Here is a 13,093-nt window from a genome sequence, read left to right on the forward strand (position 1 = left end):
TACTTTTTTTAGTAAAATTTTAAAAATATAATCAATTTAAGATTTTATTTTAAATTAAGACTATAGATTAGTGTGGTTCAAGCATCTGTTCAGTCAGCAAATATATGGGCTTTTTGATAACAAGTGAAATGCCAAGACATTGAAAGACATATACAACATGAAGTCAAGAATTATCATAAATGTTATTGTCCTTGGTACTCCCTAAAGTAAACTTGACAGTGAAGAAGATAAAGAAGCATCCCGGCTACAGCCAATGAATCAGTTATAAGCAGCTACAGTTAATCTTAAAAGTATAGGATGTTCTTAGATACTTATTTAAATTAAGGGTTTTTTATCACTGTAAAGATAGAAATAGTCCTTATCCTCATGAGAGAAAACAGTGAGCAACAGCTACATGAAGCTATTATTTTTGCAGGAATATTTAAAAACTGGTCATGTGAGTTTTGCAGTTGAATTTGCAATTTGGAATTGTTCTGTGCGATTGCAAAGAGCAGCCTTGGCAGATGAAAGTACATAAAAAGTGTGACCAACTGGACTAGCAAAAGCATTTGATGATTCCTTCATGGGCGTTTTCAGAATAACCTTGGAAGGTGAAGATCCAGAATAGGAGAAAAGTGGATGAAATCCTACATGATAAACATAGCCAAATTATCAGCTTCTGGGTCCAGGAACAGTAGGAAATGATGCATTTTATTATGCTTAAAAGGCATATCTGAAGACCTATTGAGAGATTGAAGTTAGCCATTCCCCTTACAGTTAGTCTGTTACACAGCTTGGTTGTTTTGTCTTCATTCAGTGTATTTAAAATTATGATTTCTGTGAAGATACCACTTTAAGTGATAGTAGAATAATTTAAGAAGAAATTTAAAAAGATGTGAGTTTTAGTGAGCATTAACATTTGGAATCATCTATGACAAAACTCCACAGTAGCCCATGGTGGCCTCTGCATCATTTACCAAGCACATGTCACCTCAGATTGTTTCTCAGTGTTCACTGAGGTGGTGAAAAAACAAGAGGGAGATTTAGCTCAAGAAAACCAATGGTTAGAATATGTACATTTTTAGACAATTTAATAATAAAATAGTTCACTTTGAAAGCATGCTCTATTACACATATATGTTGGCTCAGACAGGGAAGATGTTAGTGTTTTAAAATTCAAGATGAAATTATTTTTCTTTATAGAGAAAAAAGACATTGTGGTGAAAAATGAAAAGCAGGATTGTGAATTAATGTTTTCCTTACTGATAAAAGAAACATGTAAAGCTGGCTTATTTAACTGCTTGTTTTTCCAAGACCAAAGTTGATTAGAGAACAAATCGAAGGCTGTTGAATTTTTTTTCTTTTTCTTTTCTTTTCTCTTCTTTTCATGGCATATGATGAGATCTAAGTGTTAAAAAACGAAGTTTGAGAATTGAATGAAGATATTTGATTGTAAGAAATCATATCTTTAGAGATTTAGTTCATTTATCTCTAATTTTTTTTATGACAGTAGTAAAATAATGAGATCAGTAATTATTTTTCTTTGACAGTCACTCCTCAGTGACAGTAAAATGGAATAACCAGTGGATCAGAGATTCTTTCAGCTAAAAGACAAAGTATTTCAACTTCCTAGGAAGATGAAACTTACAAAATTTCCCCCATTCGTAGGCAGAACGTTGCGCCATATTGCCTCCTTTGGGCATCTCACTTCAGCGATTGTCCTTTTGGTTCCTAAATCATTTGTAAACACCAAACAAACAGGTACACACACATAGCCCCCACAGAAAGGACACCATAGTATATGTCTATACATTTAAGTCAGGATTCTTGAAATAGTGTGATACCAGAACAGATAGGATTCAAATGCTGAACCTGATAAACAGTCAAGTCAGCAGTTTTCGCTGAAAGGATATACTGCTGGCAAAGGCATGCTCCTTAACAATAAGACAAGTAGGGCTGTTTCTCGTCTTCCTTCACAGTAATATTTTAGACAACCACATTGTCCAGAAGAATGTAAAATTTACATGAATCTTAAGAAAACAGAAGACTTCAAATAAATTTCATTGGTCACTTCTGAGCATCTGCTCTCCCCTACAGGATCTCTGGTCTATTGTTTCATACCCTCAATACATTTCCTCCACAGATAAAGATTTTTTAGTAGATAATTTTTTAGAAACACTGCCCCTATACGAGAAATTTTTTCAAGTTCTCATTTAAATATATTTTATATTGACTGATTTTTTTTTCTTTTTTCTTTTGCAGTTTCTGTGGAATAGCTGCATTTTTTAAAAAGGCATTAACGAAGTAGTTACATGTAAGCATTTTGTTTTCTTTGCAGATGATCATTCTTTTTCTCTGAGTTGTCGATGTGGTGGAAAATACAGTGTTTCCAAGGATGAAGCAGAAGAAGTGACGCTGATTTCTTGTGATACGTGTTCACTAGTTATAGAACTCCTTCATTATCGCTGAGATTGTTCACTAAGTGGAATTCTTTAGTGTATTCAGACACATGGAGGAAAATCTACTCCACCTTTGTCCATTCAAGCAAACATATAAAGCTGATTGATTAAAAAAAAAAAGGGATTCTTTTTTGTCAGCTCTATTATTTGCAGAGAAAATATAAGACTGTCAAAGTCTACCTAGATTAATAGAAAATTAATTTCATTATTCATATGTATTTACATTTTATATTTACAGATGGCTAAGAAAGGGGGCTTGAATTAAAAGTTATATTTAGTGAATTCCCATCTGAGAAGTTTATTATTGGTGCATTTTCTCCTTGGTACAAAATATAAGAATTTTCCTTTCTTCATATAAGTGTGTCTTATCTTTTAATGGGTCACAGTATCATCATATTCCTTTATAGTTGCTAAGTTTTTGAAGTAATAACATATTCCTAGCTGCTAAAGTTATAGGCCTTTTGTACAACTATTTCAAATCTCAGGTCATTAGAATTAAGTTAGAATCTTCGTGAATAACATGTGAGCCTAGCTCTCCCATGATGAAGGCTGGATATGGATATTCATGAGGAGTTATTTCAAAGTTAATAAAGTGAAATGGCAACCGGAGAAAGAAGGAGAGCCTTGGAGTCAGAAAACCGTAGCCACTGCGTTGCTGGTATGATGAAATGGACTTTTTTAATGTGTTTGTTTGTTAGTTATTATTGATTATAGTAAAGCTTTTATTTTTCTATATATTTAATTTTGGATTACATTTTTATCCATATATTTTGAACAAATATAGCTTGCAGAGTGTGTGTTGCTTATTCTTTACATTTAACAATTAAAAATAACTAAAACTGAATAGCAAATAGTTTATTAGTAAGTAACATGGTTTCAGTGACAATAATAAATTCACTTTAACAGAAGACAATAATCAAATCAAAAGAATAAATGCTTGCTAATCATCAGAAAATCTGTGGCCATTAGGGCTGTCACGTAGAAATCCAAAATCATTCAGAGGCCAAATCTGTAAAATCCAAATGTGATTGAAGACAATTAGTAAAGTGATATTATAGCATCATCATATTCCCTTCTTTTTTTCATTCATCCCTTTCTCTATGCCGTATAATTAAATACTTTCTCCTTATTCTTCAATCAAGAACAAATGTTCTACTTCAAAATAAGACTGTAGAAAGTAAACCTGTATGTGTATGTATTTAACCTCTAAAGTTTGGAACATTCAAACATTATACTAGAAAATAATATGTGTGTAGTGTGTGTATGTTTGTTTTTTCTTTCACTATCATCAAAGTTAACTGTAAACCTAAATACTTGAATATAACATCTGCTTAAGTGTAAAAAAATCCTGTAAATTATCCAACAGCCCCGAATACTCATGTCTGTTTTTCTCCTGACTGCTTGTGGCAAAAAGGAAAAGCCAGTGAAAACAATAATCTTTACTATTACGTGTACTACAACCATGATAAGTGCATTACTCACTATACTTAACTGGGATATCCCTGCATTCCAGCTAGTTGCTAGATTGCTCTTCTGCAAATGCATATTAATATATGCCCTGGGTATGAATATGGTTGGAAAAGTTGTACGAGAGAAAATTAAATTTTTGGAGAGTCAAAAGCTGCTTATGCTACAACTAATCTGAACTTTATTTTTCAAACAAAAATTATTCTCAATTACCTGTCATAATGGGGGAGTGGTAATGTTTATAGCTATGAAGGCCAACATGTTCATAAAGTGTAGTCATTGCAACAGTTTTATGTCCACTGACAGCCTAAAGATTTCGGTTCTTCTGAAAGAAACTTCTTTTTTTTTTTTTTTTTGGTTTTGTTTTTTTTCCCAGCTCAGAGAAGAAAGCCTGCATTTTAAGCAGAAAACAGTAGTACCTTAAAGAAGATACGTCCTCTTATTAGTCCATATGGAACAGGTCCATAGTACCTGGAATCTGTAGAATTCTGTAGATTATCACCTTCTAACCACACATGACCCATTGGCACCTAGAATTATAGACGGAAGCAGCCCCTTTAAAAAAGAAAAACAAATCTGGGTACTATAAATAAAAAATCATGTCTTTTGGAGGTAGGGAGAAATGTCCTAAAGTTCTCTTTTATAAAATACATTCAAACCCTATAATTTGCATTTTTGCTGTTATTTCTTGCATAATAAAATAACTTTTACTAAATATTAATAAGTAGTATTAATATTTCAACTTTTAAAAAGACCTATCTTTTTTGCCATATGGTTCCCAAACATTAATTTGTTATGCAAACCCCACACTGAGGTTATAAGAGATCAAAACAGTGTGACAGGGTCATTAATTTAATAGACTTCAAAAGAGGTCATTAGGATGCTGACTGAAAATGTGCCCTCCTGTCTCAATAACAGCATAAGCAGGGCAGCCACTCACTCAGCAACATCCTGGGGCCAATACCAAGGCCAGACCTATTAGAATGCTCATGATGAACTAAATGGTAATTGATTGTGACATCAATTACAAATAATCTCATCATTTTATTGGAGTGGGCTTGTCAGAATTCTAATTAAGATCCTTGTTCTGCCTTTGTACAGGCCATATCTTCAATGCATTATACTTCAATAATGACCATCAAGAACTAGAAGGACCTATTATAAAATCATCAGTTGTAAAATTAATGATGGTGACCTTCTACTAAATGAAAAGATCCCATCTTCTATATGTCCTGTGTATTAACTGGGGTATAACATAAATTTAAATTTTTACTCAGTGACAATCATAAGTATATTTAGAACAGAACACATTACTTTAAAAAATGCCCACTGTGATATGAGATATTGCCTGTTAATATCTGTTCAATATAAACTTTAAAAATTACTCTTCAGTAACAGTCTTCAAAATTGCATTTTAAAAAGTTTCTTTTTCATAGCTTTTGTTACCCAAGAAAGTTGAATTACTGACCAGACCAAAATGATCTATGGAAAGGAATTAATTTTCACTATTCTTTTGACTGATTATTACTTGGGAACCTTATATGAAGAAAAATATTCATATTAGGTTTAATAAGAAATGACCCATTTTTTAAAATGTCACAAAATTTTAAAAAATGACTACCTTTTAGAGCAGTTTTACGTTCACAGCACAACTGAGAGGAAGGTGCAGAGATCTCCCATATACCTCCTGCCCCCACTCATGCACGGCCTCCCCATTACATCCCCACTAGAGTGGCATGTCTGTTACACTGACATCATCATCACCCCACGTCCCATGGTTTACCTTAGGGTTCACTCTTGGTGTTGTACATTCTATGAATTTGGAGAAATGTATGACATGTATCCACATCACAGTACCATACACAGTATTTTCACTGCCCCCAAAATCCTCTGTGATCTGCCTATTCATTCCCCGCCCCCCTCCCATCACCCCTGAATTACCTTTTGGAAAAATAAATTTATACAAGCATGTAAAATTTGAATTACACTTTATTTAGAGATTATATAATTTTGGAATATATAATTTTGGAATGTCTTATATCATGTAGAAATATTAGCCAAAAATGAATCAAGTTAATTATTTTCATTTAGATACACTTAAATGTTAAATCTATTTGTAGAGAAAGGATAAAAGTTTTTTGAAAGAATATCAGATATTGTAAGATCATTAACTTCTACTAGTGGAACTAGTTATAGGTTCTAGGGCCAATAGCAAGGTTCATTTCTACCTATATAATAAGTAGATTTATATGTAGTGAAGCATAAGGCTGCTCAAATAGAAAAATGAGTACATCTCAGGTTACAGATGAAAAGAAGAACAAAACAGGGTATTTGGAAAAGCTAAAATAAGTCATTAAATATATTCTGAAGTACTGCCTTGGGAGAAACTACAATGTGAACATCTTTGTTGTCTAAATTTCCATAGTTTTTCCTTAATATGTGTTTGTTCCTGAGTTCTAAAAATAGGTAACATATACGAATAGTTAAATACAATTATAAAGTTAGGGACACCAATATAACCAAAGGAGAACAAAATTCAAAAAACTAATAAAGATACTAACAATCCAGGAAGATCTTTTTTTGCCCATCCGATTGATCCAATATACATTTCCTTTCTCCATGAAGCTTTTCCCAATGTTGCCTGCACATACCAAATACCCTAGATTGTTTAAAACACTTAAAGTCTGCCCTACATGGGGCTCTGGATCATAACATCCTCTTACATGCTTGGCTTTTGTGTATGTCTACTATTTTATGACTGAAAAAGCCAACAGACAATAATCATGTCATGATCTTAAATCTTTACAACACCTAAACCAAAGTTGGAACTCAAATATTTGTTGGTGATTAGTATTAAGTAGAAATTCTTGTAACGCACAATCACTTTTGTGGCAGTTATGACCTAAGTTTCTTCCAAATTTAGATAAATACAGTGATGAAGTATTATCTCTGGTATAGTAAAGTTAACAAGAACAGAAAAGAATCTGCTAAGAGAGACCCAGAACATACCACCAGAAACCTTTGGAGGAGTGTGACCCAAGCTGTTCACACCTAGTCCTTGACTGCAAGGGGTGGAACAAAAGGGAGGAATAGTAACACAAACTAGTGTTTATACATACTTTTCTGGTCATTTTAATTTAAACAAACACACATTTGATCCTTAAAACAACCTGTGAAGTACAGTTACTGACATTTAATAGAAGTAGGTTCAAATATGGAACATGCTACCTCTTACTTACCTGAAGCCCATATATGCTAATACCCATGCATCCATGCATAGCAAAGGAATAACCTTTACATCTTAAGACTTCAGTGTTTCATATAAAGTACAGAAACAAGGAAACAACCTCATCACTGATGGTACCTTTAATAAGAGCTTCTCTATAAATGGGAAAACCTCTGAGTGTGAGTCTTAAAATCAAAGCAGTCACCTTTGCTGATCTACCTCTCTATCACTTATTTTCCCAGTAAAAAATTCATCATGTTTGCAATTACTCCACTTTTGAAACACATACTTATTTTTGATATGGGGTAAGGGTGTACACTTTAAAATCAATTTTAGAGGTATACTTCACAGTAAAATGTGCTCATTTTGTTTCGACACTAGTTTTGAAAAATGTGCATTCCTGTGTAACCACCCACCACAATCAAGATGTAGAACACTGCTACTGTGCCAGAAAGCTCCCTCCTTTTTCAGTCCACCTCCCACCCCTACACCTCGTCCCAGGCAACTAGTGATCTGTTTCCTGTTTACTAGAGACTACTTTTACTAAAGTTCATATAAGTGAGGTTGCACAGTACATACTATTTTGTGTCAGGCTTTTGTTCAGCAGTTTTTAAACGATTAATACATGTTGTATGTATCAGTCATTCATTCTTTTTTACTGCTGAGTATATCCCATTGTAAATCACAATTTCTTTCCATGAACCTGTTGATGGATATTTGTGTTGTCTGCAATTTTGGGCTGTTACAAATAAAGCACTATGAACGTTCATGTATAAGTCTGTTTCTTTTCAGTAAATACGTAGGGGTAGAATTTCTGGGTCATAAGTGTATGCTTAATCTTAAACTTTTCCAAAGTAATTATACCATTTTACACTCCCAACAGCAATGTATGAGTGTTTCTGTTGCTTCACAACCTTGGTATTTTCAATTAAAAAAATTTTTGCCATTCTAGTAGGCTATTGGTGTCACACTGTGGTTTTCATTTCCATTTCTCTGATAAGTATTTTTTCTTGTACCTATTAGTGTATCTTTTGTGAAATGTCTATTAAAATATTTTGCCCATTTTTAAAATGGATTATTCTTCTTATTCATTTTAAGAGCCCTTTATGTATCTTGAGTACAAGTCCTTCGACAGGTATTGCAAATACTTCTTCCCAGTCTGGGATCTTTTCTTTTGCAATTTTTAATCTGCTGTAAAGACCATATAATATATTTTTAGGCTCTAGAAATTTCACTTGGTTCTTTTTTATATTTACCATTTCTCCCTCATTATGTTCATCCTCTAGATCCTTGAAAATATTTATAATTGGTGTTTTAGAGCACATGACTATTAATTCCATTATCTCTCAATTTCTGGATCTATATTTCTTCTAGTTGTGGGTTACATTTTCCTACTTCTTCACATATCTAATAATTTGTTATTGAGCTGAACATTCATTTGTTGAGTGGATTTTGTTCTCTTTTTAGAGAGCGTTGAATGTTGAGGAGGTCTGTTTGGTTTTTGGAAGGTGGTTAAGTTAGCTGTGCATCAGCTTATTCCTGTCAAGCCTTGTTTTCAAGCTTAAGTTGGGTCTCTCTCACACTGTACTCTAAGGGCTAGTCTAGCCCACTTCTAAGGCATGATATTCCAGGGTCTCTACGGAATGCTCTAGATATTTAATGAGATCTGTCCACTGTGGCTGGTCAGGACTCAAATGACTCTAAGCCCTGTGTAAGCTCTGGGAGTTGCTTGGCTGCTGCCAATAGCTGTTTGGTGCTCAGTCTCTAAATTTCACCATAAGCAGGCACAGTTTAGTGTTCAGCCCCAAAACCAAGAGAATACGTAGATTTCTGGAGATCATTCTGTAGCTCTTTTCTCCCCGGCGCTTTGATGCATAAATTCCAACCACTTAAACTTCCCTATACCCTAATCTCTGTCTCTTCAACTCAGCAAGACCACTGTCCTTTGTGTGAATTTTCCTCCTCGCACCTTCTGAAAACTGCTTTAAGGCAGAAGTTAGGGAAAGTATAAGGCTTGCCTTGTTTGTTTCCCTTCTCTCAGGAATCTGTCTTGTACTGCCTGCTGCGCATTGTCTGAAAACTGTTTCACATAGTTTGTCCAGTTTTCCAGTTCTTTATGGCAGGAGGGCAAGTTCAGCCCCAGTTACTCCATAATTGCCAGATGTTAAAAGTATCTAATATTTAAAGTCTTATTTTTTTTTAGCATACCTCATAACAATATGAAGAAAATCCTTTTGGTGAGAACTAAAGTTCTTGATGTAAGTAAGGTGTGCCTTTGGCATCTCTGCCTTGCATCCCCTTCAGTGGCATGCCCTGTGTGTCCTCATTTTACCCTTTCCCTATCAAAATCTCTAGAAAAGATTCGCCAAACTCAGCATGCAATTATGTATAAGCAGATAAGTTCAGTATGGTATTGCTTGTATCTCAAAATTGGCAACAGTATAAATATTCGTCAGTAGGCAGATGTTAAACAGAGTTTATTTACAGAATAGTAGACAGCTAATAGACTGACATGAATACAGTCAGTGAAAAAAATAAGTTACAGGGCTTACTTAGGTATAATTACTTCCTTAAAAAACCACAAAATTTTGTTTTATGTATTTCAAAATTTACATTTTTGTGACCAGTATGTATTAGTTAAATAATTTTTAAATATATATATGCACATACACATACATGTGTGTCTTAATATGACTAGCCCTTTCAGTCATACTTGTACTTTTTAAAAATGGAACATTGTCCATCACAATGTAGGTTAGGAAGAGCTTTATTGAATTAAAAAAAAAATTTTTTTTTTGTCTTTGGTAATGTGGTAAGAGAGTGACCTAACTTCCAATCCGTATAGCAGGCTCTGCTTCTTTGTACAGTACAAGTAAATGACTGCAATTACAGTACTGTCACCAGACCTCTGGATAACTAAAATATCAGTCTAGCTAAGAACTCATTTATTTAAATAAATATAAAGTACAACACATTTTTGGTATGGGTCCAAAACTTAAAACCTGACCTTTCTGGTCAGGTGAGTGGAGTGGAGTAAAGCAAGGAACAGAACAAAAATTTCCTTTCTAACTCAAAACACAGTTATTGTCTGTTGGATTAACCTACTGGTTATCACTAAATTCAAAATTCAAACCAGATAAGAGAAAAAAATTCTATAGCAATATTATAATAAAATATTAACATAAAATAGATTAAAATATATTTTTAAATGTATTTTTAAAAAGCTGTCATAACTTTCCAATTAAAGTGGAAAAGAACTCAAACACTTAAAAAAATTTATAATGTTTTGCAAATGCCCAAAAATGGAAATCCTAATTCCATGTCTTTGTTCATTACTTCTCATAACCAAAACTTTTAAAAAGAGTTAATTACTTTTCATCTTTGTATTTTTGGAAATACGCCATGCCAACTTGAATGAATGCATGAGACTGAGTAAGAATGTATGAATATATGTTTACAATGAATGCCAACTAGAAATGTTTACTTTTGCTCAAATCTGAATTTTCCCAGGGTCTCAGATATAACTAGCTTTAGGAATAACTTTTAAAGCATTAAAAGAACCCTTAAATCATTCTTGGTTTTTCCTTTCTACGTCAGAGGTTTACCTCCTGAGCTATGATAAAACCTAATCTCAGGGCAGGACAAAAGAATCAAGCCTCTAGTTCTCAGCCATACTTACTGAAGCCTGGTTAAGTGCCTCCTTTATAGTACAAGCAACAAATGTAATTGCCTCATGGCCTGCGGGTGTCCATTTAACAAAAGCAGCTTTTGGGAACCAACCCACAGGTGTTACCTTTCTTGATTCAAGTGAAATCTGATGAAAGAGTCCACAATATCAAATAACACATTTACTAAACTAATCAAACTCACTTATTATTTGATTAAGCAAAGATTATCTAATTAAGAAAAAGTTCTGACTGAAGAGTAAGATATTTGTATGTTTGACCTTTCAAAAGTTTCAAGAAACAGAAAATCCTAATAACAGACTGATTTTTGACTAACTCTTTGTTTGCCAGATATTTTAAAATGTGTAATCAGCAAAGGCAGGGTATGCACTGGCCCTATTGCTCATGCCTCCTTAATGGTTCTTCTAAAATGACTGGGAATGTAAAGGAAATAATAATTATTAAAGAAACAAACAAAAATCATAAAGGTAATGGGAGAGGGCAAAGTTTTTGGAATCCTTTTCTGACATCATTATTTTTTCCTTTTCCTGAAATACATAGGAAAAGGAGAGGCATACACACCTTAGGAAAGCAATCAGATAAAGACTTGGGTTTTTTTGTTTTGTTTTTTGTGGGGTTTTTTTTTTTTTTTTGGCAAAAGCAAATGGAAGTGGTATATCAACAACACTGTAAAGTATTTCATTTTCCACATGTATTTTAAAGATTCTGTTTTGTGTCTCACAGAATGATGAATGTAAAATATAAAATGCATAATTTCCCTGCCCAGAAAAAGGTCCATATGATGAATGTACATTCACAACATGTCATTTCAGTTTAACAATACCCAAATAATTGTTATTTATGTTACTATCTTTCAGGTAAGCAGAATCGAGTCAAATTAGTATACCATTATGTGGTTAATGCATATTCTGCTTAATCATGGCTTATATAACCAAAACGTACTCATGGTAAGATGCTATGTACACAAACTACTGGAGAGAATACTTGCAAAATGAGATCATTTATTAATTACAAAGTTCTAAAAGAACTTCATAAAGCCCAGTATTTGTATGACTCCTGCAATGGCAGTAAATAATTGTTGGAGTCTATCTTCCTATATACACCAACAAAACTATAGATAAAGACATATATGTCAGAAAGTGAAGCATTAAATCCCCTGAGAGAAAATCAAGTAGAAAGGTTTTTAAGAACACAAAGCTGAGAAAACATTATTAATCTTTAATTTTGTAAAATGGGGCTGTCTCAAGCATCAGTTATGGGTACCTTTGAAAGCAAAACTCAAGGAACAGTCTCACTAATACTCTATTTTTACTGACATTCTCCTTGCCAGAACTTTTTGCCCACATTTGTCTCCCTGAGTAGAATATCTGGAGTCATAAGGGAGGTGCTCCCAAAGGCTAGATGCATGACAAAGGGATTAACATTTATCAGGCAAGGCAAGGACCAGGCAAGGAACAGTTAACACACTGATTATTTCAGTAGATACTATCTCTATGCAGTCCTGCTTCTTTTTCTTCCCATTTAAATTCTGACTTATTACTAACATATCCCACATCATTCCCAGGGACTGTTATTGCCTTTCCCTACTTAAAAATGGTGCCACTTTAGGTTCATAGCCAATTATCATTAAAGAGGAATTTACGCCAAAGTTCTAGTAAGCTACACCTACAGCACTGTGGTGAGGGTATGTGTGATGGGGGACGCTTTAAACTAAAGGTTCTCTTTTATTATTGAGCATCTCCCTGCTGAGTGGGTTTAGAGCTTAGTCTAAGACTTGACTTACTCACTCTCATAGCTATTGCAAGCAAGCTAAGCTCCTTCATCTTCTCCTTAAGTACTCAATACCTCCATCCAGCCTGAACTAGGAATTTCGGATGGGTTGTTTGTATGGTGGTTAAAATTACAGTCCACAGGGTCATAGTCCTGAGTTCAAACTGTAGCTCTGCCACTTACTAGTTAAACACCTTGGACAGGTTATTTAAACCTCATCTGAAAAACTGGGACTAATGAGTGCCTTACAGAAACATTCTGAAAACCAAATAACACATAAGGCTCCTGGCACCCAGTAAGCACTCACTAAGTATTAGCTATTGTTATGAACAGTTGCTCCAGCTGCTGGATGAATGACGCCTGCCGGGCTTTCTTTGTTCCTTGTTTCTTACGCAGTCTATCCAGTTCTCTGCAAAGTGAACTGTGCTTTGCAATTTCACTTCAGTTATGTTTTTGGTCTTTTTCTTTTACATTGTATTCAATTATATAGTTCTGGTACTAGCCAA

At 34.0% G+C, this 13,093-nt stretch overlaps 2 protein-coding genes across 10 annotated transcripts in view; one reads left to right on the plus strand and one right to left on the minus strand.

Annotated features, from left to right (window-relative positions):
* DNAJC24 (DnaJ heat shock protein family (Hsp40) member C24) overlaps positions 1–2,691 on the plus strand; it is a 74,657-nt gene extending 71,966 nt beyond the window's left edge. For 3 of the 4 annotated variants that reach the window (XM_061201540.1, XM_061201542.1, XM_061201541.1), the window contains one exon: positions 2,318–2,691. In XM_061201540.1, the coding sequence (XP_061057523.1) occupies positions 2,318–2,448 (131 nt within the window). In that variant the 3' untranslated portion in view covers positions 2,449–2,691. The other variant, XM_061201543.1, reaches the window with a different exon arrangement.
* A 587-nt stretch (positions 2,692–3,278) lies between these two features.
* IMMP1L (inner mitochondrial membrane peptidase subunit 1) overlaps positions 3,279–13,093 on the minus strand; it is a 73,246-nt gene continuing 63,431 nt past the window's right edge. For 2 of the 6 annotated variants that reach the window (XM_061201534.1, XM_061201535.1), the window contains 2 exons: positions 4,325–4,435; positions 3,279–3,447 (listed from right to left, as the gene is read on the minus strand). In XM_061201534.1, coding sequence (XP_061057517.1) covers positions 3,379–3,447; positions 4,325–4,435 — 180 coding nt within the window. In that variant the 3' untranslated portion in view covers positions 3,279–3,378. Of the gene's footprint in view, positions 3,448–4,324; positions 4,461–13,093 lie in introns of those variants that run through there. The other 4 variants (XM_061201536.1, XR_009702226.1, XM_061201537.1 and 1 more) reach the window with 4 other exon arrangements.

Source organism: Eubalaena glacialis, chromosome 10 (genome assembly GCF_028564815.1).
Source record: "Eubalaena glacialis isolate mEubGla1 chromosome 10, mEubGla1.1.hap2.+ XY, whole genome shotgun sequence".
Taxonomy (NCBI): Eukaryota; Metazoa; Chordata; class Mammalia; order Artiodactyla; family Balaenidae; genus Eubalaena; species Eubalaena glacialis.